General features: G+C 42.4%; 1 protein-coding gene across 1 annotated transcript in view; it reads left to right on the forward strand.

The window, feature by feature from the left end:
* The window catches only part of PTBP2 (polypyrimidine tract binding protein 2), a 142,774-nt gene that overhangs the window by 95,721 nt on the left and 20,458 nt on the right, over window positions 1-26,595 (forward strand). Inside the window, exon 12 of the mRNA XM_053694058.1 lies at window positions 3,196-3,412. Coding sequence (XP_053550033.1) covers window positions 3,196-3,412 — 217 coding nt within the window. The remainder of the gene's footprint in view (window positions 1-3,195; window positions 3,413-26,595) is intronic.

The following is a 26,595-nucleotide window of genomic DNA, read 5'->3' on the forward strand; positions in this document are numbered from 1 at the left end:
ACATAAGTATAATTATGGGTTTTGCAAAATTATAGATTTAAATCAGAAATTACAAGGAAAGGAAACAAAATGTGTAATAAGTGTTAATTGCAAATATTTATAAAATAGTCTTAAAAGAGAGAGAAACATTTTTTGGGGGTTTCCTATCCCTTTAATACCAGAGTTAAAGTTCTTAGTCAAAAACGAAAAGCATGAAAGCTCTGTACTTAAAGGGACATGAATATTATCTAGTTTGCTTTGTTCTTTTGCTATCTCTTGTTGAAAAGCATGGATGTAAGCTCAGGAGCACTATATGGCAGCAGTTTTTCAAGAATGTTATCCATTTGCTAGAGCACTAGATGGCAGCACTTTTACCTACCGAGGTATCTCTGAATACTATGGGGAAAAACAAATGTGATAAAAAAAGTAAATTGGAAACATTGTTTTAAAATTGTATGCTCTGAATCAAAAAATAATTTTGTTTCATATCACTTTAAAGGGACATTAGTACACAGCCATTGAAAGTGAAACGGACTGATAGTGACAGCTCTCATATTTAAAAGTTAGTTTATTTAGAAAAGGAATATTTATTTTTTCTTAAATTAAAGCACAATAATACTTTTTGAAACTTTTTTTTTTTTTAACACAAAACAGAGAGAATTTGGGGATCATGTATCTAAAACTTCCAAAATGAAATTAATTATATATATATATATATATATATGTGTGTGTGTGTGTGTGTTGCATAGGAAATTAACACATGTAGGCAAGTATCCCCGCTTGCTTTTCACCAATAAAACTTCATATACATTGTAACTAATGCACAAAAAGATTCTGGGTAAGATATGCAAAATCTCTCCCTTAATAGGGTTAATGCAGCAAACAGAAATCACTATTTGTATCTGTGATTTCTATTTGCTGCATTAACCCTAATAAGGGATCGCTGTGTTAACATTATTTGAAGCAAAAATGTTGAGATTTTGCATATCTAATTTGCATATCTTAAGCAGAATCCTCTTGTGCATTGGTAACAATGTATATGGAGTTTTATTGGGGGAAAGCAAGTGGGGATACTTGCCTAGATGTGCTAATTTCCTATGCAAAAATGTTTTATTGATTTACTTTTGAGACATGGATTATTTTAATCTCAAAATTTTATCTCCACCATAATTTTAATGATATATATATGTGTGTGTGTGTATATATATATATATATATATATATATATATATATATATATATATATATATATATATATATATATATATATATATATATATATATATATATATATATATATATATAATATACTAGGCAACTAAAACCTTTATTTCAGGAGCCATGGCTTGATTTTCACCAAACAAAAAGAAGAATAAAAACTCTACGGGACAGTAAAATATGAATGTCAAAGGTCAAAAAGATTAATACAGTGATTTCTGCTGTAGGTTTGTTTAGTCATGTCCATTTCTCTTTACCCTGAAAAGTTGTTAGTATTTCAAATTTTCAGCTTTTCTATTTACTGAGGATGCCCACAATTTTTCAAAGAAATCTGCTCATTCAGTCCAAAATTATAAGCACTTAAAGGGACATAATACTCCTATGCTAAATCACTTGAAACTGATGCAGTGTAACTGTAAAAAGCTGACAGGAAAATATCACCTGAACATTTCCTATGTAAAAAAGGAAGATATTTTACCTCATAATTTCCTCAGCTCAGCAGAGTAAGTTCTGTGTAAAAAGTTATACTCCGCTGCAGCCCAGCTGCAGGTAAAAAATAATAATGAAGAAATGAACAGCAGCCAATCAGCATCAGCAGTGCTGAGGTCATGAACTCTTACTGTGATCTCATGAGATTTGACTTAACTCTCATGAGTTTTCATTGTAAACTTCCTTAAAAACACAGGTATTGAAATGAAGCGCTATACTATCCACTTGCTACTCCACTATAACTACCTCCTTCCTAAGTAGTCGAAAAGAAACTCTAGACACAACACAATATGTAGAGGGCGCTAGAAACTAGTGGTTTACTTTGGATACTTATATATTATTGACTCCTAATATTAGGCTGTCCTAAAATTCTTTAATTCAGAAAATTGTAAACTTCCTTACACTGAATAGGGAAATAACATGAGAGTGCACAAGGCTCATCCCTTCGGCTGTCCCGGGACAGACATACTGATATGCTGCTTAGAAATACTTTACAATGGGATGTGGCTAGTGAGGAACTTTTGAGGTAAAATATCTTTCTTTTTTTACATAGAGATGTTCAGGTGATATTTTCTAGTCAGCTTTTTACAGCTATACTGCATCACTTTCAAGTGTTTAAACATTTGGGTATCATGGCCCTTTAAAAATTGTGTTTATGTTGAACAACCTTAATTTAAATGACCAGTAAATACAGTAGATTTGCATAATCACAAATGCATGATAAAAAGACAATGCAATAGCACTTTGTGTTAACTTGAAAATGAGTAGCAGATTTTTTTTCTGACAAATTTCAAAGTTTTGTCTTTCCACTCCCACTGTATCATGTGACAGCCATCAGCACATGCATATACGTATATTCTGTGAATTCTTGCACATACTTAGTAGGAGCTGGTGACTCAAAGTGTAAATCTAAAAAGACTGCACATTTTGTTAATGTAAGTAAATTGGAGAGTTGTTTAAAATTGCCTGCTCTATCTAAATTATAAAAGCTTAATTTGGCTTGAGCGTCCCTTTAAACTTTAGCTGTGATGTCTTTAAAATCATGTTAATGTCCAGCAATGGCTCGAATCTCTAGATTGTGAAGATAGTGAAAACACTTAAGGGAAATAAAACCGGAAATACATGCGGGACATGATGTATTCAAAGCAAAGATTAGTCTTAGAATAATATGTTGATGTATTTTGTTTACAATTACATTTGTTTAAATATGAAAATTATAAGTGTAAACCTTTTAGTATTTATAAAGTAGCGGGCTAGCCATGTTAAAACCTGTTACCTCTTGTCTATCTCCCCTGCTGACTATAATTAGGAACATATATAATTTAGACAGTAAAGAAACTAAAGAAACACTGCTGTTTGGAAACTGTTATGTTTATTTCCCTAATTGTGTAACACACTTAAAAATATGCATTTTTATTGCTAGAAATGCAACCTAATGCCAGCTTTTCATCCTTAAATTTCAGCTTGTGATTCAGCCAATATTTAATTATGATTTTATTTTTGTTTAAGCAATGAGCCATCTTAATGGACAGAAAATGTACGGAAAGATTATTCGTGTTACTTTGTCCAAACATCAAACAGTTCAGCTTCCTCGAGAAGGCTTAGATGATCAAGGGCTCACAAAAGATTTTGGAAGCTCACCTTTACATCGTTTCAAGAAACCTGGCTCCAAAAATTTTCAGAATATTTTCCCACCCTCAGCTACTCTTCATTTGTCCAATATTCCGTAAGTAGCCCCCCCCCCCCTCCCATTGTGTGCCTGAACTTTCACTTTAGTGAAGAAAACATGTTAATCTTGTCTCGGGCCTGCTTAAGAAATGTGTATTCTGCTAATATTCATACTTCTGCTGGAACTCTAGTCCACTTCTCTACTTTCTTTGTATATATTGTATCTGTGGGGTTAATTTACTCGCTTGTTGTTAACATTAATATTTCTTCTGTTAAGTGTGATCAGTCCACGGGTCATCATTACTTCTGGGATATTACTCCTCCCCAACAGGAAGTGCAAGAGGATTCACCCAGCAGAGCTGCATATAGCTCCTCCCCTCTACGTCACTCCCAGTCATTCTCTTGCACCCAACGACTAGATAGGATGTGTGAGAGGACTATGGTGATTATACTTAGTTTTATATCTTCAATCAAAAGTTTGTTATTTTAAAATAGCACCGGAGTGTGTTATTACCTCTCTGGCAGAGTTTGAAGAAGAATCTACCAGAGTTTTGCTATGATTTTAGCCGGAGTAGTTAAGATCATATTGCTGTTCTCGGCCATCTGAGGAGTGAGGTAAACTTCAGATCAGGGGACAGCGGGCAGATGAATCTGCATAGAGGTATGTAGCAGTTTTTATTTTCTGACAATGGAATTGATGAGAAAATCCTGCCATACCGATATAATGTCATGTATGTATACTTTACACTTCAGTATTCTGGGGAATGGTACTTCACTAGAATTACACTGTAAGAAATAGATAAAGCTGTTTAATAACTAGAGATTATGTTTAACGTTTTTGCTGGAATGTAAAATCGTTTTCATTTGCTGAGGTACTGTGTGAATAAATGTTTGGGCACTATTTTTCCACTTGGCAGTTGCTTAATCTGTTTTTCTGACAGTTTTCTGTTCTCCCTCACTGCTGTGTGTGAGGGGGAGGGGCCGTTTTTTGGCGCTTTTACTATGCATCAAATATTTCAGTCAGCAACTCATTGTATTCCCTGCATGATCCGGTTCATCTCTACAGAGCTCAGGGGTCTTCAAAACTTATTTTGAGGGAGGTAATTTCTCTCAGCAGAGCTGTGAGAATTATAGTTTGACTGAGATAAAAAACGTTTATTCTGTAATTTGTTTCCTGCTTTCAGAATTTGTTATCTTTGCTAATGGGATTAAACCTTTGCTAAAGTTGTGTTGTTTACAAGGATTGAGGCTATAACTGTTTCAATTTATTAATTTTCAACTGTCATAGATCTTCTGTGCTTCTTAAAGGCACAGTACGTTTTAATATTATTCTAATTGAATTGTATTTCCAAGTTGCAAGTTTATTTGCTAGTGTGTTAAACATGTCTGATTCAGAGGATGATACCTGTGTCATTTGTTGCAATGCCAAAGTGGAGCCAAATAGAAATTTATGTACTAACTGTATTGATGCTACTTTAAATAAAAGTCAATCTGTACAAATTGAACAAATTTCACCAAACAACGAGGGGAGAGTTATGCCGACTAACTCGCCTCACGTGTCAGTACCTACATCTCCCGCTCAGAGGGAGGTGCGTGATATGGTAGCGCCGAGTACATCTGGGCGGCCATTACAAATCACATTACAGGATATGGCTACTGTTATGACTGAGGTTTTGGCTAAATTACCAGAACTAAGAGGTAAGCGTGATCACTCTGGGGTGAGAACAGAGTGCGCTGATAATATTAGGGCCATGTCAGACACTGCGTCACAGGTGGCAGAACATGAGGACGGAGAACTTCATTCTGTGGGTGACGGTTCTGATCCAAACAGACTGGATTCAGATATTTCAAATTTTAAATTTAAACTGGAAAACCTCCGTGTATTACTAGGGGAGGTGTTAGCGGCTCTGAATGATTGTAACACAGTTGCAATACCAGAGAAAATGTGTAGGTTGGATAAATATTTTGCGGTACCGACGAGTACTGAGGTTTTTCCTATACCTAAGAGACTTACTGAAATTGTTACTAAGGAGTGGGATAGACCCGGTGTGCCGTTCTCACCCCCTCCGATATTTAGAAAAATGTTTCCAATAGACGCCACCACAAGGGACTTATGGCAAACGGTCCCTAAGGTGGAGGGAGCAGTTTCTACCTTAGCTAAGCGTACCACTATCCCGGTGGAGGATAGCTGTGCTTTTTCAGATCTAATGGATAAAAAGTTAGAGGGTTACCTTAAGAAAATGTTTGTTCAACAAGGTTTTATATTGCAACCCCTTGCATGCATTGCGCCGATCACGGCTGCAGCAGCATTCTGGATTGAGTCTCTGGAAGAGAACATTGGTTCAGCTACTCTGGACGACATTACGGACAGGCTTAGAGTCCTTAAACTAGCTAATTCATTCATTTCGGAGGCCGTAGTACATCTTACTAAACTTACGGCGAAGAATTCAGGATTCGCCATTCAGGCACGCAGGGCGCTGTGGCTAAAATCCTGGTCAGCTGATGTTACTTCCTTTCGTAATTTCAAAGCAGGAGCAGCATCAACTTCCTCTGCACCAAAACAGGAAGGAGCTGTTGCTCGCTACAGACAAGGCTGGAAACCTAACCAGTCCTGGAACAAGGGCAAGCAGACTAGGAAACCTGCTGCTGCCCCTAAAACAGCATGAATTGAGGGCCCCCGATCCGGGATCGGATCTAGTGGGGGGCAGACTTTCTCTCTTCGCCCAGGCTTGGGCAAGAGATGTTCAGGATCCCTGGGCGCTAGAGATAATATCTCAGGGATACCTTCTGGACTTCAAATACTCTCCTCCAAGAGAGAGATTTCATCTGTCAAGATTGTCAACAATCCAGACAAAGAAAGAGGCGTTTCTACGCTGCGTACAAGAGCTCTTGTTAATGGGAGTAATCCATCCAGTTCCACGATCGGAACAGGGACAGGGGTTTTACTCAAATCTGTTTGTGGTTCCCAAAAAAGAGGGAACTTTCAGACCAATCCTGGACTTAAAGATCCTAAACAAATTCCTAAGAGTTCCATCGTTCAAGATGGAGACTATTCGGACAATTTTACCTATGATCCAAGAGGGTCAATACATGACCACTGTAGATTTAAAAGATGCTTACCTTCACATACCGATTCACAAAGATCATTATCGGTACCTAAGGTTTGCCTTCCTAGACAGGCATTACCAGTTTGTGGCTCTTCCATTCGGATTGGCTACAGCTCCAAGAATCTTCACAAAGGTTCTGGGTGCTCTTCTGGCGGTACTAAGACCGCGGGGAATCTCTGTAGCTCCATACCTAGATGACATTCTGATACAAGCTTCAAGCTTTCAAACTGCCAAGTCTCATACAGAGTTAGTGCTGGCATTTCTAAGGTCACATGGATGGAAGGTGAACGAAAAGAAAAGTTCACTCGTTCCACTCACAAGAGTTCCCTTCCTGGGGACTCTTATAGATTCTGTAGAAATGAAGATTTACCTGACAGAGGACAGGCTAACAAGACTTCAAAGTGCTTGCCGCACCCTTCATTCCATTCAACACCCGTCAGTGGCTCAATGCATGGAGGTAATCGGCTTAATGGTAGCGGCAATGGACATAGTACCCTTTGCACGCTTACACCTCAGACCACTGCAACTGTGCATGCTAAGTCAGTGGAATGGGGATTACTCAGACTTATCCCCTTCTCTGAATCTGGATCAAGAGACCAGAAATTCTCTTCTATGGTGGCTTTCTCGGCCACATCTGTCCAGGGGGATGCCATTCAGCAGACCAGACTGGACAATTGTAACAACAGACGCCAGCCTTCTAGGTTGGGGTGCCGTCTGGAATTCTCTGAAGGCTCAGGGACAATGGAGTCAGGAGGAGAGTCTCCTGCCAATAAACATTCTGGAATTGAGAGCAGTTCTCAATGCCCTCTTGGCTTGGCCCCAGTTGACAACTCGGGGGTTCATCAGGTTTCAGTCGGACAACATCACGACTGTAGCTTACATCAACCATCAGGGAGGGACAAGAAGCTCCCTAGCTATGATGGAAGTATCAAAGATAATTTGTTGGGCAGAGTCTCACTCTTGCCACCTGTCAGCAATCCACATCCCGGGAGTGGAGAACTGGGAGGCGGATTTCTTAAGTCGTCAGACTTTTCATCCGGGGGAGTGGGAACTTCATCCGGAGGTCTTTGCCCAAATACTTCGACGTTGGGGCAAACCAGAGATAGATCTCATGGCGTCTCGACAGAACGCCAAGCTTCCTCGTTACGGGTCCAGATCCAGGGATCCAGGAGCAGTCCTGATAGATGCTCTGACAGCACCTTGGGACTTCAGGATGGCTTACGTGTTTCCACCCTTCCCGTTGCTTCCTCGATTGATTGCCAGAATCAAACAAGAGAGAGCATCAGTGATTCTAATAGCACCTGCGTGGCCACGCAGGACTTGGTATGCAGACCTGGTGGACATGTCATCCTGTCCACCTTGGTCTCTACCTCTGAAACAGGACCTTCTGATACAGGGTCCCTTCAAACATCAAAATCTAACTTCTCTGAAGCTGACTGCTTGGAAATTGAACGCTTGATTTTATCAAGACGTGGATTTTCTGAGTCAGTTATTGATACCTTAATACAGGCTAGGAAACCTGTTACCAGAAAGATTTACCATAGGATATGGCGTAAATACCTATATTGGTGTGAATCCAAAGGTTACTCTTGGAGTAAGGTTAGGATTCCTAGGATATTGTCTTTTCTACAAGAAGGTTTAGAAAAGGGTTTATCTGCTAGTTCATTAAAGGGACAGATCTCAGCTCTGTCCATTCTGTTACACAAACGTCTGTCAGAAGTTCCTGACGTCCAGGCTTTTTGTCAGGCTTTGGCCAGAATTAAGCCTGTGTTTAAAACTGTTGCTCCACCATGGAGTTTAAACCTTGTTCTTAATGTTTTACAGGGCGTTCCGTTTGAACCCCTTCATTCCATTGATATAAAGTTGTTATCTTGGAAAGTTCTATTTTTAATGGCTATTTCCTCGGCTCGAAGAGTCTCTGAATTATCAGCCTTACATTGTGATTCTCCTTATTTGATTTTTCATTCGGATAAGGTAGTCCTGCGTACTAAACCTGGGTTCTTACCTAAGGTAGTTACTAACAGGAATATCAATCAAGAGATTGTTGTTCCTTCTTTATGCCCAAATCCTTCTTCAAAGAAGGAACGTCTACTGCACAACCTGGATGTAGTCCGTGCTCTAAAATTTTACTTACAGGCAACTAAGGAATTTCGACAAACGTCTTCTCTGTTTGTCATTTACTCTGGGCAGAGGAGAGGTCAAAAAGCTTCCGCTACCTCTCTTTCTTTTTGGCTTCGTAGCATAATTCGTTTAGCTTATGAGACTGCTGGACAGCAGCCTCCTGAAAGAATTACAGCTCATTCTACTAGAGCTGTGGCTTCCACTTGGGCCTTCAAGAATGAGGCCTCTGTTGAACAGATTTGCAAGGCTGCAACTTGGTCTTCGCTTCATACTTTTTCCAAATTTTACAAATTTGACACTTTTGCTTCATCGGAGGCTATTTTTGGGAGAAAGGTTCTTCAGGCAGTGGTTCCTTCTGTATAAAGAGCCTGCCTATCCCTCCCGTCATCCGTGTACTTTTGCTTTGGTATTGGTATCCCAGAAGTAATGATGACCCGTGGACTGATCACACTTAACAGAAGAAAACATAATTTATGCTTACCTGATAAATTCCTTTCTTCTGTAGTGTGATCAGTCCACGGCCCGCCCTGTTTTTAAGGCAGGTAAATATTTTTTAATTTATACTCCAGTCACCACTTCACCCTTGGCTTTTCCTTTCTCGTTGGTCCTTGGTCGAATGACTGGGAGTGACGTAGAGGGGAGGAGCTATATGCAGCTCTGCTGGGTGAATCCTCTTGCACTTCCTGTTGGGGAGGAGTAATATCCCAGAAGTAATGATGACCCGTGGACTGATCACACTACAGAAGAAAGGAATTTATCAGGTAAGCATAAATTATGTTTTTTTAATATTTCAAGATAGTATTATATTTACAAAAGTGTATTAAAATCTAGCTTTTCTAGTAAGACTGCCTCTTGAAGTTTTGCAAGCCAAAATTTTATTTCCTTCCTAAGATAGGGAGAGTAAAAAGAAAAGATGAATACTGCCTCACACTATATCCCTAATATTGCTAGGACTCCCTCCCAAAAAAGGTTAATGGAGAAACATAAAGCAAAGAAGGGGAGCAGCGCTAAAAGAAGCAATAGGGTATTTACTATGATATATAAATTAAAGGGGCATGAAACCCAAACATTTTCTTACATGATTTAGAAAGAGTATGCAATTTTTAACAACTTTCTAATTTACTTCTATTATCTAATGTGCTTCATTCTTTTTATATACTTTGCTGAAAAGCATATCTAGATAGGATCGGTAGCTGCTGATTGGTGGCTGCACATAGATGCCTCGTATGATTGGCTCATCCATGTGCATTGCTATTCAACAAAGAATATCTAAAGAATGAAACAAATTAGATAATCAAAGTAAATTGGAATATTGTTTAAAATTGTATTCGCTACCTAAATCATGAAAGAAAAAAATTGAGTTTAGTGTTCCTTTAATAGAGGGTGATACCTAATAGCTAGTAAATTCAAATGCGGGTATTTGTTATATCAAATAGTGATCTAAAATTAAACGATTATAGTATGCAATGAAATATAAATTATATATAAAACAATTAAGTATGGGTAAGAGAATGAGTTTATTCTTAACAATACTGTGTCACAATAAAATATTACAATAAAATAATGATATGGATCCGGATCCTCTTCACATAAAAAATGACACTATTGCAATAGTCTATGATGGACCAAGTGCTAAAAAATATATAAGATATCTAAAAATATATATATACAATATCTTCTTATCAGAGTTGGTTTACTTAAAACTTCTTATCAGAGTTGGTTTACTCTGATCTTTCCTGGGGTCTAGCCTTAGTCCACGTCAGTCTCTTCAGTAGGGCAGTGGTGGCTTTTGAACTATTGGGAACTTGTGAGGTACAATCCTCACTGAGTTTTCCCAAGGTTGTTGCAGCCCTAATCAGAAAGCCTGAATAGGTTTACTCAGATTCTTTCCTTTTCCACAGGTTCATGTGAAGGTATGACATCCTCTCAAACCAGGTGAGCTGTCCTGCTGCCGGACAGACTGTTTTTCAGGTAAGTGCCATTTATATTTTAATTTGGAAAAGAACAAGCAGAACATTTCTCCAACATTGGTGTGTCCGGTCCACGGCGTCATCCTTACTTGTGGGAATATCTCTTCCCCAACAGGAAATGGCAAAGAGTCCCAGCAAAGCTGGCCATATAGTCCCTCCTAGGCTCCGCCCACCCCAGTCATTCTCTTTGCCGTTGCACAGGCAACATCTCCACGGAGATGGTTAAGAGTATGTGGTGTTTAAATGTAGTTTTTTTATTCTACTATCAAGAGTTTGTTATTTTAAAATAGTGCTGGTATGTACTATTTACTCTGAAACAGAAAAGGATGAAGATTTCTGCTTGTGAGAGGAAGATGATTTTAGCAGACAGTAACTAAAATCGATTGCTGTTTCCACATAGGACTGTTGAGATGAAGTAACTTCAGTTGGGGGAAACAGTTAGCAGACTTTTCTGCTTAAGGTATGACTAGCCATATTTCTAACAAGACTGTGTAATGCTGGAAGGCTGTCATTTCCCCTCATGGGGACCGGTAAGCCATTTTCTTAGTTTCAAACAGAATAAAGGGCTTAATATGGGCTATAAAACTGGTAGACACTTTTATGGTCTAAATCGATTGCTTTATTTGGACATTTTATACATGTTTATGCTGATAATTCACACTTATAAACTTGGGGAACGTTTTTTAACGTCAGGCACTATGTTAGACACCTTTTCCAGTCAGGGAGGGCCTTCCCAGTTGTAGGCTGAGCCTCATTTTCGCGCCATTACTGCGCAGTTGTTTTTGAGAGCAAGACATGCAGATGCATGTGTGAGGACCTGAAAGTGCTTGGAAAAGTTTCTAGAAGGCGTCATTTGGTATCGTATTCCCCTCTGGGCTTGGTTAGGTCACAGCAAAGGCTGTAGCTGGGACTGTATAGGGGTTAAATTTGTAAACGGCTCCGGTTCTGTTATATTAAGGGTTAAAGCTCTGAAAATTGGTATGCAATACTTTTAATGCTTTAAGACACTGTGGTGAAAATTTGGTAAATTTTGAACGATTTCTTCATACTTTTTCACATATTCAGTAATAAAGTGTGCTCTGTTTAAAATTTAAAGAGACAGTAACGGTTTTGTTTTAAAACGGTTTTTGTGCTTTATTGACAAGTTCAAGCCTGTTTAACATGTCTGTGCCTTCGGATAAGCTATGTTCTATATGTATGAAAGCCAATGTGTCTCCCCATTCAAAATTGTGTGATAATTGTGCCATAGCGTCCAAACAAAGTAAGGACAGTACTGCCACAGATAATGAAATTGCCCAAGATGATTCCTCAGATGAGGGGAGTAGACATGATACTACATCATCTCCTACTGTGTCTACACCAGTTTTGCCCACGCAGGAGGCCCCTAGTACATCTAGCGCGCCAATGCTTATTACCATGCAACAATTGACGGCTGTAATGGATAACTCCATAGCAAATATTTTATCCAAAATGCCTGCATATCAGAGAAAGCGCGATTGCTCTGTTTTAAACACTGAAGAGCAGGAGGGCGCTGATGATAATTGTTCTGTCATACCCTCACACCAATCTGAAGTGGCCATGAGGGAGGTTTTGTCAGATGGGGAAATTTCAGATTCAGGAAAAATTTCTCAACAAGCTGAACCTGATGTTGTGACATTTAAATTTAAATTAGAACATCTCCGCGCACTGCTTAAGGAGGTGTTATCTAGTCTGGATGATTGTGACAACTTGGTCATTCCAGAGAAATTATGCAAAATGGACAAGTTTCTAGAGGTTCTGGTGCACCCCGACGCTTTTCCTATACCCAAGCGGGTGGCGGACATAGTGAATAAGGAGTGGGAGAAGCCCGGCATACCTTTTGTTCCCCCCCCTATATTTAAGAAATTATTTCCTATGGTCGACCCAAGAAAGGACTTATGGCAGACAGTTCCTAAGGTCGAGGGGGCAGTTTCTACTCTAAATAAGCGAACTACTATTCCTATCGAGGATAGTTGTGCTTTCAAAGATCCTATGGATAAAAAATTGGAAGGTTTGCTTAAAAAGATTTTTGTACAGCAAGGTTACCTTCTACAACCCATTTCGTGCATTGTTCCTGTCACTACAGCAGCGTGGTTCTGGTTCGAGGAACTAGAAAAGTCGCTCAGTAGAGAGACTCCATATGAGGAGGTTATGGACAGAGTTCACGCACTTAAGTTGGCTAACTCTTTTATTCTAGATGCCACTTTGCAATTAGCTAGATTAGCGGCGAAAAATTCAGGGTTTGCAATTGTGGCGCGCAGAGCGCTTTGGCTGAAGTCTTGGTCAGCGGATGTATCATCCAAGATAAAATTGTTTAACATCCCTTTCAAAGGTAAAACTCTATTTGGACCAGAATTGAAAGAGATTATCTCAGACATCACTGGGGGAAAGGGCCACGCCCTTCCACAAGATAGGCCTTTCAAGGCCAAGAATAAGTCTAATTTTCGTTCCTTTCGCAATTTCAGGAACGGACCGGCCTCTAGTTCTGCATCCTCTAAGCAAGAGGGTAATGCCTCACAGCCCAAACCAGCCTGGAAACCTATGCAAGGCTGGAACAAGGGTGAAATCACTATGACGTGTGCTAATATTTTTAAATTGTAACTAATAAATTGTTGTTTTAGTCATCCATCTATAGTGCAGCTTGCAATCCTTTCCATCAAAGTGGTCATGTGGAACAAGGTAAAAGCAGGCCAAGAAGCCTGCTGCTGCTAACAAAACAGCATGAAGGAGTAGCCCCCGATCCGGGACCGGATCTAGTAGGGGGCAGACTCTCTCTCTTTGCTCAGGCTTGGGCAAGAGATGTTCAGGATCCCTGGGCACTAGAAATAGTTTCTCAGGGTTATCTTCTGGAATTCAGGGAACTACCCCCAAGGGGAAGGTTCCACATGTCTCACTTATCCTTAAACCAAATAAAGAGACAGGCGTTCTTACATTGTGTAGAAGACCTGTTAAAGATGGGAGTGATACACCCTGTTCCAATGACGGAACAAGGAATGGGATTTTACTCAAATCTGTTTGTAGTTCCCAAAAAAGAGGGAACCTTCAGACCAATTCTGGATTTAAAGATCCTAAACAAATTTCTCAGGGTACCATCGTTCAAAATGGAAACCATTCGAACGATTCTGCCCACTATCCAGGAAGGTCAATTTATGACTACCGTGGATCTAAAGAATGCGTACCTACATATTCCTATCCACAAAGAACATCATCAGTTCCTAAGGTTCGCCTTTCTGGACAGACATTACCAGTTTGTGGCCCTCCCATTCGGATTAGCCACTGCTCCAAGGATTTTCACAAAGGTACTCGGGTCCCTTCTAGCGGTTCTAAGATCGAGGGGCATTGCAGTAGTACCGCACTTGGACGACATTCTAATACAAGCGTCGTCCCTTTCAAAAGCAAAGGCTCATACAGACATCGTTCTGGCCTTTCTCAGATCTCACGGATGGAAGGTGAACATAGAAAAAAGTTCTGTCTCCGTCAACAAGAGTTCCCTTCTTGGGAACAATAATAGATTCCTTAGAAATGAGGATTTTTCTGACAGATGTCAGAAAGTCAAAACTTCTAAGCGCTTGTCAAGTTCTTCACTCTGTTCCACATCCTTCCATAGCTCAGTGCATGGAAGTAGTAGGGTTGATGGTTGCAGCAATGGACATAGTTCCTTTTGCACGAATTCATCTAAGACCATTACAACTGTGCATGCTCAAACAGTGGAATGGGGACTATACAGACTTGTCTCCAGTGATCCAAGTAGATCAGAAGACCAGAGATTCACTCCGTTGGTGGCTGACCCTGGACCATCTATCCCAGGGAATGAGCTTCCGCAGACCAGAGTGGGTCATTGTCACGACCGACGCCCTGAAAGCTCAGGGACTATGGTCTCGGGAAGAGTCTCTTCTCCCGATAAACATTCTGGAACTAAGAGCGATATTCAATGCTCTCAGGGCTTGGTCTCAGCTTGCAAAGGCCAGATTCATAAGATTCCAATCAGACAACATGACGATAGTTGCGTATATCAATCATCAGGGGGGAACAAGGAGTTCCCTAGCGATGAAAGAAGTGACCAAAATAATACAATGGGCGGAGGATCACTCCTGCCATCTATCTGCGATCCACATCCCAGGTGTGGAAAACTGGGAAGCGGATTATCTGAGTCGTCAGACATTCCATCCGGGGGAGTGGGAACTCCACCCGGAGATTTTTGCCCAGTTGACTCAATTATGGGGCATTTCAGACATGGATCTGATGGCGTCTCGTCAGAACTTCAAGGTTCCTTGCTACGGGTCCAGATCCAGGGATCCCAAGGCGACTCTAGTGGATGCACTAGTAGCGCCTTGGACCTTTAACCTAGCTTATGTGTTCCCACCGTTTCCTCTCATTCCCAGGCTGGTAGCCAGGATCAAACAGGAGAGGGTCTCGGTGATCTTGATAGCTCCTGCGTGGCCACGCAGGACTTGGTATGCAGACCTGGTGAATATGTCATCGGTTCCACCATGGAAGCTACCTTTGAGACAGGACCTTCTTGTTCAGGGTCCATTCGAACATCCAAATCTGGTCTCCCTCCAGCTGACGGCTTGGAGATTGAACGCTTGATTCTATCAAAGCGTGGATTTTCAGATTCGGTGATTGATACTCTGGTTCAGGCCAGAAAACCGGTAACTAGAAAGATTTACCATAAAATATGGAAAAGATATATCTGCTGGTGTGAATCCAAGGGATTCCCTTGGAATAAGGTAAAAATTCCTAAGATTCTTTCCTTTCTGCAAGAAGGTTTGGATAAAGGATTATCTGCGAGTTCTCTAAAGGGACAGATTTCTGCTTTATCTGTCTTACTACACAAACGACTGGCAGCTATGCCAGATGTTCAAGCATTTGTTCAGGCTCTGGTTAGGATCAAGCCTGTTTGCAGACCTTTGACTCCTCCCTGGAGTTTAAATCTAGTTCTTTCAGTTCTTCAAGGGGTTTCGTTTGAACCTCTACATTCCATAGATATTAAGTTGTTATCTTGGAAAGTTTTGTTTTTGGTTGCAATTTCTTCTGCTAGAAGAGTTTCAGAGTTATCTGCTCTGCAGTGTTCTCCGCCCTATCTGGTGTTCCATGCAGATAAGGTGGTTTTGCGTACTAAGCCTGGTTTTCTTCCAAAGGTTGTTTCTAACAAAAATATTAACCAGGAGATAGTTGTACCTTCTTTGTGTCCGAATCCAGTTTCAAAGAAGGAACGTTTGTTACACAATTTGGACGTAGTCCGTGCTCTAAAATTCTATTTAGAAGCTACAAAAGATTTCAGACAAACATCTTCTCTGTTTGTCGTCTATTCTGGTAAAAGGAGAGGTCAAAAAGCGACTTCTACCTCTTTCCTTTTGGCTTAAAAGCATCATCCGATTGGCTTACGAGACTGCCGGACGGCAGCCTCCTGAAAGAATCACAGCTCACTCCACTAGGGCTGTGGCTTCCACATGGGCCTTCAAAAACGAGGCTTCTGTTGATCAGATATGTAAGGCAGCGACTTGGTGTTCACTGCACACTTTTGCCAAATTTTACAAATTTGATACTTTTGCTTCTTCGGAGGCTATTTTTGGGAGAAAGGTTTTGTAAGCCGTGGTGCCTTCCGTTTAGGTAACCTGATTTGCTCCCTCCCTTCATCCGTGTCCTAAAGCTGTAAGGATGACGCCGTGGACCGGACACACCAATGTTGGAGAAAACAGAATTTATGCTTACCTGATAAATTACTTTCTCCAACGGTGTGTCCGGTCCACGTCCCGCCCTGGTTTTTTAATCAGGTCTGATTAATTATTTTCTCTAACTACAGTCACCACGGTACCATATGGTTTCTCCTATATTTTTCCTCCTGTCCGTCGGTCGAATGACTGGGGTGGGCGGAGCCTAGGAGGGACTATATGGCCAGCTTTGCTGGGACTCTTTGCCATTTCCTGTTGGGGAAGAGATATTCCCACAAGTAAGGATGACGCCGTGGACCGGACACACCGTTGGAGAAAGTAATTTATCAGGTAAGCATAAATTCTGTTTTTTGGCACTTCAGCAGTTAAATGCTGCTTGAACAGGGCACTTTACATTAACCAGCAATGGAAGGGTTAATTTATGGGCAGTTTGGCAGGCACTGGGAGACAGTGAGGAGAGACTTTTTATTTTGAATTGGTGGCTCAGCTGTGTTTTTTTTTCTCCGGTTGAGATCCGGGCAGAACTTTTACTTATTTGTTGCCATGTTTTCTACCTACTTTCTACTATGACCGTCGGGACCGCTTCTGATTAATAGGGGAGGGTCCTTGTTGGAGGCACGTTAGTCTGTTAGGCACTCTTTCAGTTGCGCTGTCGGCTTGAGTTGGTGACGCAGTTATCGGCTGCTCTGTGTGTGAAATTAATTTCTAAGTCGTTACTGGTTTGAAATGGACTTTTGTTAGTAAATCTCTTTTTCTGGCTGCAGGACAGCTTGGCATCTCAGTGAAGCTACTGAGGTGTTTGGGTTGCCTGGGGTTTATTGCGGGCTTTACTTCCTACATTAAAGATTAATTTAAAGGCACAGTACTCTCAATTTAATTTTCATTAAAAACTGTTTATTTTTTTATTTTTCACATTACTTTGCAAAGATGGAAGAAGCTTTACAGACGGTTCCTAAGGCGGAAGGGGCGATTTCCACTTTGGCTAAGAAGACTACTATTCCAAAAGAGGATAGTTGTTCTTTTAAGGATCCAATGGATAAGAAGCAGGAGGCATTATTAAAGAAAATGTACGTCCACCAGGGTCTCCAATGGCAGCCTGCGTTGTGTATTGCCACTGTCGTCAGTGCTGCAGCTTACTGGTTTAGTGCGTTGTCCGATTCTATTCGGACAGATACTACTCCTGAGGAGATCCAGGACAGGATTAAGGCCCTTAAGTTAGCCAATTCCTTATTATGGATGCTTCTTTACAAGTCATTAAATTTGGAGCAAAAATCTCTGGTTTTGTTGACCTAGCTCGCAGAGCCTTATGGTTAACGTCTTAATCTGCGGATATTTAATCTAAGTCCAAACACTTGGCTATCCCCTACAAGGGTAAGACCTTGTTTGGGCCTGGTTTGGCTGAAATTATCTCAGATATTACAGGAGGGAAGGATTCCTTTCTTCCTCAAGATAAAAAGAATAAGCAGAAAGGACGTCAGAGTAATTTTCGTTTCTTTCGTATCTTTAGAGGTAAACCCACCTCTCCCTCCTCCAAGCAATATCAAGTCAAGTCTTCCTGGAAACCTAGCCAGTCTTGGAATAAGGGGAAGCAGTCTAAAAAACCTGCAGCTGACTCCAAGTCAGCATGAAGTGTCAGCCCTCGATCTGGGAGCGGATCTAGTAGGGGACAGACTTTCTCTTTTCTCAAACCATGATAAGAAATGTTCCTGATCCCTGGGCGATGGACATTGTATCCCAGGGGTACAAGATAAAATTCAAAACCTTCCCTCCCAGAGGCAGGTTTCTCCTCTCCAGATGATCTGTAGACCAGATAAAGAGAGGCGTTCTTACATTGTCAAAAAAGAAGAAAGAGGGCGCCTCTTAGTGTGGTATGTTGCCAACATGGAGATAAGGTGTCAAATTACAAGGCTTACCAGAGGGTGTTGCACCGTGCTCTGACCGGTGCCAGCAGGCAGACTAACACTCAACAGTGGTTAGTGCACTGAATCTGGATGCTCCCCGACCCGCTGGTCAACTGCTCCAGGGAATTTCCAATGGTGATGACTGCCGTAATGCAATGTGAACAGCTCTGTGGGAAGCAGCTGTGTGTTGCGGTATAACTGATTGTACACAAAACAAGCTTAAAATGTTTGAAATTGAGGGACAACTTCCAGAGTAATAAGGTTTAAAAAAATGCTTTTAATCTGTTTTAAACAACCTCGTGAATGGTCGAGAAACACGTTGCAAAGACAGATTAAAAGCGTTGTTCCTCCTCAGGAACAAGGTCTGGGATTTTACTCAAATCTGTTCGTAGTTCCCAAAAAGGAGGGAACTTTCAGGCCAATCTTAAACCTGAAGCGTACCATCCTTCAAGATGGAGACTATATGCTCCATTCTTCCCTTGGTCCAAGAGGGGTCAGTTCATGACAACCATAGACCTAAAGGACGCGTACCTCCATGTTCAAATTCACAAGGATCATCACAAGTTTCTGATATTCGCCTTCTTGGACAATAACTTTGTTTGTGGCCCTTTCATTCGGCCTTGCCACAGCCCACATAATTTTTTTAAAGGTTCTAGGGGCTCTTTTGGCAGTGATTCGGTGTCGGGACGTTGCAATGGCGCTATACCTGGATGACATTCTGGTTCAGGCGCCGTCTTTTCAACAAGTAAACGCTCATACGGAAATCTTGTTGTCTTTTCTTCGCTCCCACAGTTGGAAGTTGAATCTGGGGAAAAAGTTCTCCGATTTTAGCTACAAGGGTTGTGTTCTTGGGGACCATAATAGACTCCCTGTTAATGAAGATATTTCTGACGGAGGTCAGAAAGACAAAGATTTTCGACTCTTGTCTTGCCCTTCAGTCCTATCTTTGGCCGTCAGTGGCTCAATGTATGGGGGTAATTTGTCTGATGGTGACTTCCATGGACATCATCCTGTTCGCTCGGTTCCATCTCAGAACTCTGCAGTTATGTATGCTCAGACAATGGAATGGGGACTATGTGGATCTGTCTCCGCGAATAGATCTGGATCAGGCGACAATAGACTCTTCCGTGGTGGTTGTCTCAGGACCATCTCTCCCAGGGAACTTGCTTCCGCAGACCCTCCTGGGTGATCGCGACCATGGATGTCAGCCTTCTGGGTTGGGGAGCAGTCTGGGGCTCATTGAAGGCTCAGGGCCTATGGACTCGGGAGGAGTCGGCTCTCCCCATAAACATCCTAGAGCTGAGAGCGATCTTCAATGCTCTGCTGGCCTGGCCTCAGTTAGACTTAGCCCGGTTTATCAGGTTCCAGTCGGACAACATAACCTCGGTGGCGTACATCAACCACCAGGGGGGAACTCGGAGTTCCTTGGCCATGGCAGAGGTGATCCAAATTATTCAGTGGGCAGAGACCCACAACTGCTGTTTTCTGCGATCCACATCCCAGGAGTGGACAATTGGGAAGCGGATTTTCTGAGCAGACTGTCAGGGTTTTTTCCCTGCTTTGTTTGCCATGTGCTGCTGGCAGCCATTTTACTCACCTCTCTTGCTGACTCTGGTGCATAGTGTGTGATGCTGCTCATTTCCTGCACGCCATTTTATGGCTAGACCGGTGTACATCATCCATGTGAGACAGGTTGCAGTCTCAGAATTGTGATGTCATCACTTATTATTTAAAGGGACTCTGTTCAGTATGCTTTGCCCTTGCGTTGTCTCAGACCTTTTTGTGAGTTCCAGTTCCGGTGTATTACCTGGCTGTCTGACGTCCCTCCTGGTTCCTGATCCCTGGCTTGTTCCTGACTCTGCTGTTCTCCTTGTTCCTGATTCCAGCTCGTCTGACTACTCACTTTGGCTATTGACTCGGCTTGTCTGACTATTCGCTTTCGCTCCTGACTCAGCTTGTCTGACTACCAGCTCTGGTTTGGACTCCTGGCTTATTTGACTTGTGGAATTTTTTATTATTTTTTGCTATTAATAAATGTGATTATTTTTGCACTTCTCGTCTCAGTCTGATTCCTGGCACCCTGACATTACGCAAGGGCTATTGATCCTGATGGTGCTAATAATTCACCTTTACCATCATTTCCAGGATGGATGAACAGGATCACCGCTTGGATCAATTTGCACTAGCCCTGCAAACCCTGCTGACTCGCACATTTGGACCAAAGTGTCCCGCAAGTTATGGCTGCTCCTGTTTCCGGTGCTGCACCTAGTCCTACCAGGAGCATGTCCGGTTCTTCACCTCTACCCCAGCGATATGGAGGTGATCCTATTCAGTGCAGAGGGTTTTTGAACCAGGTTGGTATTTACTTTGAGATGTTACCTCAGTCGTTTCCCTCTGACAGAGCTAAGGTGGGATTTCTCATCTCGTTACTCTCTGACACTGCTTTTGCCTGGGCTAATCCCTTGTTGGAGACTAATAAACCTGTGATTTCAAATTACCCTGAATTTGTGGCCTCCTTTTGAAGGGTATTTGATGTTCCGGCTCGCTCCTCCTCTGCTGCTAAATGACTTGTCCATTCAGCAAGGTACAAGATCTATTGCTCAGTATGCCATTGAGTTCCATACGCTTGCCTCAGAGATAGGTTGGAACAATGAAGCCCTTGTTGCCGCCTCCTTTCATGGGCTCTCTGATGCGATTAAAGACTAAGTTGCTGTCAGAGATTTACCAGAGGATCTCGAGGCATTGGTGTCTTCTTTGATCCTAATTGACATCAGACTCAGAGAGAGGCCCTCTTTCAAGGAGTGCTTGCGGAAGCCTCCTTTTCCGTTGTCTCCTACATGTTCGTTCCCACCCATGCCTCCCTCTCTTCCCGTGCCTCCTGGTCCCGAGTCACCAGGTACTGCTGAGCCAATGCAGTTGGGATTCACAGGTCTTTCCGCGGCGCAGAGGGTCTTTAGGAGGAGGGAGGGGCTCTGCCTCTATTGTGGGTTACAGGGCCACCTTTTGAAGTCTTTTCCTACACGGCCGGGAAACGCTCACACTTAAGGTCCTGGTGGGGGCAGACCTTGGGTGGTTTATCCTTGTACCCGGAACCACTAAAGGAGAAACCTTTGGTCACGGTTGTTCTTTCCTGGGTGGACTCCTCCATAGTCACCCAGGCTCTTGTCGACTCCGGTGCTGCAGGCTATTTAATTGACAGTGCTTTTGTATCAAAGCACTCCATTCCTGTTTTGCCTCGGTTCATTCCGCTTGCTATTGAGGCCATTGATGGCAGGACCCTTCAACCCGCACTCGTTACTCACAAAACCACTCAGTTATCCATGGCTGTTGGCGCTCTCCATTTTGAAACCCTCCAGTTCCAGGTGATAAATTCTCAGCATTTTCCAGTTGTTCTGGGTTCTCCCTGGCTCCAAAAGCACAATCCCAGTCTCAACTGGCGCAGGTCCGAAATTTTGTCGTGGTCTCCGCAATGTATTTCCACTTGTCTTCGGAAACCAGGTAAAGTCTTGTGCACTTCTTCGGTATCTCAATTGCCAGAGCAGTACCGTGAGTTCCTAGACGTTTTTGACAAGGTGTGTGTCGGTACGTTGCCTCCTCACCGGTCTTACAATTGTGCCATAGACCTGCAACCCCGGAGCCATTCCTCCTCGGGGCCGGGTTTATGTATGTTGCCGGTGCTCTGTTGCGGGGGATCATCCGCAATTCCTGCTCTACTGCAGGGGCTGGCTTCTTTGTGAAGAAAAAGGGTGGCGAGTTAAGACATGCATCGATTATAGGGGTCTTAATCCTCTTACCATTAAGAATGCTTACCCTATTCCGCTCATTACAGAATTCTTTCACCGCCTCAAGGTAGCTATGGTTCTTTCTAAACTTGATTTGAGAGGAGCGTACAATCTCGTTAGGATCAAGGAGGGCCACGAATGTAAAACGGCATTTAGCACAAGGAAGCGGGCATTATGAGTATCTTGTAATGCCCTTTGGCCTATGTAATGCTCCTGCTGTTTTCCAGGAACTTATTAATGATGTCCTACGAGATATGTTGCAACAGTGTGTTGTAGTGTATTTAGACAACATCCTCATACACTCACCCACACTTGAGGCTCATCGTTCTGATGTTACACGGGTTCTTCAGAGACTACGTGAAAACAGCCTGTTTCTTTTACAAGATATACTGAGTCAACGGGTTTCATCCTTTACTTGTGGGATATATTCCTCCTGCTAACAGGAAGTGGCAAAGAGCACCACAGCAGAGCTGCTATATAGCTCCTCCCTTAACTCCTCCCCCAGTCATTCTCTTTGCCTATGCTAGTAATAGGAAGGGTAAAGTTAAGAGGTGATAAAATAATAGTTTTAGTTTCTTCAATCAAGAGTTTATTTTAAAATGGTACAGATGAGTACTATTTTTCCTCAGGCAGGACATAGAAGAAGAATTCTGCCTTGAGTCTGATGATCTCAGCGGTTGTAACTGAGATCCTTGTTTGCTTCCCACAAGATGACTGAGGAGTACAGAGAAAGCTTAAGTGTGGGGAACGTTTCTGCTACATGCAGCTTTGAGGTATGTGCAGTCATGTATATTCTGAAGAGACCTGGTAGATTCAGAATTGGCTGACATATTTTATATCTTGTAAGAGGGGTAAGCAGTAGTCCGGGTAGGGTGGTACTGAACCCCTGTGTTTAATGACCTTTGTGAGAACTGCAAGGGACACTTAAGGGCTTGGTTAGACACTGAGACAGCCTGGAGTACGCTATTTTTTATTGAAATAAGGCTTATCAGGGCTGATGCGTTTATATTTTGGGGTTCCACATGGCACTTAATATATTAGGCATTACTTATTCACAGACCGCTTCCCATGCGGCTGGTGGTGTTTATTTTCTATCGTACGTGATGGGCGAGGCCTAATTTTCGCGCCTCAGTGCGCAGTTAGAGCCGGAGAGTACAGCCATTACTCCGGTTAGGACCAGATTTTGAGGCTGCATTGTGGAGCAAGTCCGGATTGTTTGTACTTATATTTGGGGCAGGTAGGCGCCACAGCAGAGCTGTGGCGAAGTGCAGAGACAGTTTAAACGTTTTTTTCCATTGTAACGTTCCTTTGTGGGCCTCACCGTATTTTTAAGGGTCAAAGTCTTTCTTACTTGGGGTGCAATATCCGACTGCACATTAGGTGCTTTCCCTATCAAAATTTTCAATTTTCCTTTACGTTTTAGCACTTTTGGGAAATCTGTGTACACTTTTTTCCTTAAAGGTACACTAATGTTTTTTTTTACTAAATTGTTTTTCTCACATAATAAAGATTGTTAATGACTTGTGCTGTTATTACTAGTCTGTTCAACATGTCTGACAATGAAGAAAGTCAGTGTTCTATGTGTTTAGAAGCCATTGTGGAACCCCCTCTTACATTGTGTCCTCCTTGTACTGAAAGGGCCCTACACTGTAAAGATCATATTTTAGGTAATGATAGTGTGCCTAAGGATGATTCTCAGTCTGAAGAGAACCAGGATATGCCACCTAATTCTCCCCAAGTGTCTCAACCTTTAACGCCCACACAAGCGACGCCAAGTTCTTCTAGTGTGTCTACTTTTACTTTGCAAGATATGGCTGCAGTTATGTCTACTACCCTTACAGAGGTATTATCCAAACTGCCAGGTTTGCAGGGTAAACGCCAAAGGTAAGATATTAATGTTAATACTGAACCCTCTGATGGCTATTTTCGATGCACCCTCACAATGTTCTGATTTGGGGGTTAGGGATTTTATGTCTGAGGGAGAACTTTTAGAGTCAGGAAGTTTATTACCTCAGACAGATTCGGACGTCATGTCCTTTAAATTCAAATTAGAACACCTCCGCTTATTGCTCAGGGAGGTTCTGGCGACTCTGGATGATATTGACCCTATCACAATTCCCCCAGAAAAATTGTTTAAAATGGACAAATATTTGGAAGTACCTACTTACACGGATGTTTTTCCGGTTCCTAAGAGAATTTCGGAAATTGTTAATAAGGATTGGGATAGACCAGGTATACCGTTTTCTCCCCCTCCTAATTTTAAGAAAATGTTTCCCATACCTGACACCATACGGGACTCCTGGCAATTGGTTCCCAAGGTGGAGGTAGCTATATCTACTTTAGCTAAACGTACAACTATACCCATTGAGGACAGTTGTGCTTTTAAAGACCCTATGCATAAAAAATTAGAGGGTCTTCTAAAGAAACTATTTGTTCACCAGGGTTTTCTCTTACAGCCTATAGCCTGCATGGTCCCAGTAACTACTGCAGCTGTTTTTTGGTTTGACGCCCTGGAAGAGTCTCTGAAGGTTTAGACACCTTTAGAGGACGTTTTAGACAGAATAATGGCTCTAGCAAATTCTTTTATGACTGATGTTGCGTTTTAACTTGCAAAATTAGCAGCGAAAAACGCAGGCTTTGCCATTGTAGAGCATTATGGCTAAAGTCATGGTCGGCTGACGTATCGTCTAAATCTAAGCTTTTATGTATTCCCTTCAAAGGTAAGACCCTATTCGGGCCTGAGCTGAAGGAAATAATCTCTGACATTACTGGAGGTAAGGGTCACACCCTACCTCAGGACAAGCCCCTCAAGATGAGGAGTAAACAATATAATTTTTGTTCCTTTCGAAACTTTAAAGGAACATCCTCTGCTTCCTCTTCCTCCACTAAGCAGGAAGGGAACTTTGCTCAATCCAAGGCGGTCTGGAGACCTAACCAGGCGGGAAAAGTCAAAAAGCCAGCTGCTGCTACCAAGACAGCATGAAGGGCCAGCCCCCGATCCGGGACCGGATCTAGTAGGGGGCAGACTCTCTTTCTTTGCTCATGCTTGGGCAAGGGATGTACAGGATCCCTGGGCATTGGAAATTGTGACCCAGGGGTATCAGTTGGAATTCAAGGACTTCCTCCCAAGGGGAAGATTTAATCTTTCACGATTGTCTGTAGACCAGACAAAAAGAGAGGCGTTCTTACGCTGTGTAAAAGACCTCTACACCATGGGTGTAATTTGCCCAGTTCCAGATCTGGAACAGGGGCAGGGGTTCTATTCAAACCTATTTGTGGTTCCCAAAAAAGAGGGAACCTTCAGACCGATTTTAGATCTCAAATGTCTAAACAAGTTTCTCAGAGTCCCATCGTTCAAGATGGAGACTATTCGTACAATTTTGCCAATGATCCAGGAGGGTCAATACATGACCACGGTGGACCTGAAGGATGCGCACCTTCACATTCCTATCCACAAGGATCATCATCAGTTCCTGCGATTTGCATTTCAGGACAAACATTACCAGTTTGTGGCCCTTCCCTTTGGGTTGGCCACGGCTCCAAGGATATTGACAAAGGTTCTAAGACCTCTTCTAGCGGTTCTCAGGCCGCGAGGCATGGCGGTGGCGCCCTATCTGGACGATATCTTGATCCAAGCGTCAACCTATCATCTGTCCAAATCTCACACGGACATCGTGTTATCATTTCTAAGAACTCACGGTTGGAAAGTGAATGTAGAAAAACGTTCACTAGTTCCACAGACAAGAGTTCCATTCCTGGGAACTCTGATAGACTCGGTAAATATGAAAATTTTTCTGACAGAAGTCAGAAAATCAAAGATTATAAATACTTGCCGAGCTCTGCAGTCCATTCATCAGCCATCAGTGGCTCAGTGTATGGAAGTCATCGGACTAATGGTAGCAGCAATGGATATCATCCCGTTTGCTCGCTTTCATCTCCGACCACTACAACTGTGCATGCTCAGTCAGTGGAATGGGGATTATGCAAATTTATCTCCTCAGATAAATCTGGATCAAGAGACCAGAGACTCTCTTCGGTGGTGGTTGTCACAGGACAATCTGTCCCAAGGGATGTGCTTCCGCAGGCCATCTTGGGTAATGGTAACGACGGACGCCAGTATCCTGGGCTTGGGATACAGTCTGGAATTCCCTGAAGGCTCAGGGTGTGTGGACTCAGGTGGAGTCTCAATTGCCAATCAATATTCTGGAACTGAGAGCGATATTCAACGCGCTGCTGGCGTGCCCTCAGTTGGCTTCGGCCAAATTCATAAGATTCCAGTCAGACAATATCACGACTGTGGCATATATCAATCATCAGGGGGGAACAAGGAGTTCGCTAGCGATGATGGAATTATCAAAGATAATTTGATGGGCGGAGGCTCACTCTTGCCATCTGTCTGCGATCTATATCCCAGGAGTAGAAAACTGGGAAGCAGATTTTCTAAGTCGTCGGACTTTTCATCCGGGGGAGTGGGAACTTCATCCGGAGGTGTTTGCAACCTTGATTCATCAATGGGGCACACCGGAATTGGATCTGATGGCATCTCAACAGAATGCCAAACTTCCACGTTACGGGTAAAGGGATCCCCAGGCTGTACTGATAGATGCTCTAGCAGTACCTTGGTCGTTCAACCTGGCTTATGTGTTTCCACCTTTTCCTCTCCTTCC

The sequence above is a fragment of the Bombina bombina genome, chromosome 10 (genome assembly GCF_027579735.1).
Source record: "Bombina bombina isolate aBomBom1 chromosome 10, aBomBom1.pri, whole genome shotgun sequence".
Classification (NCBI taxonomy): Eukaryota; Metazoa; Chordata; class Amphibia; order Anura; family Bombinatoridae; genus Bombina; species Bombina bombina.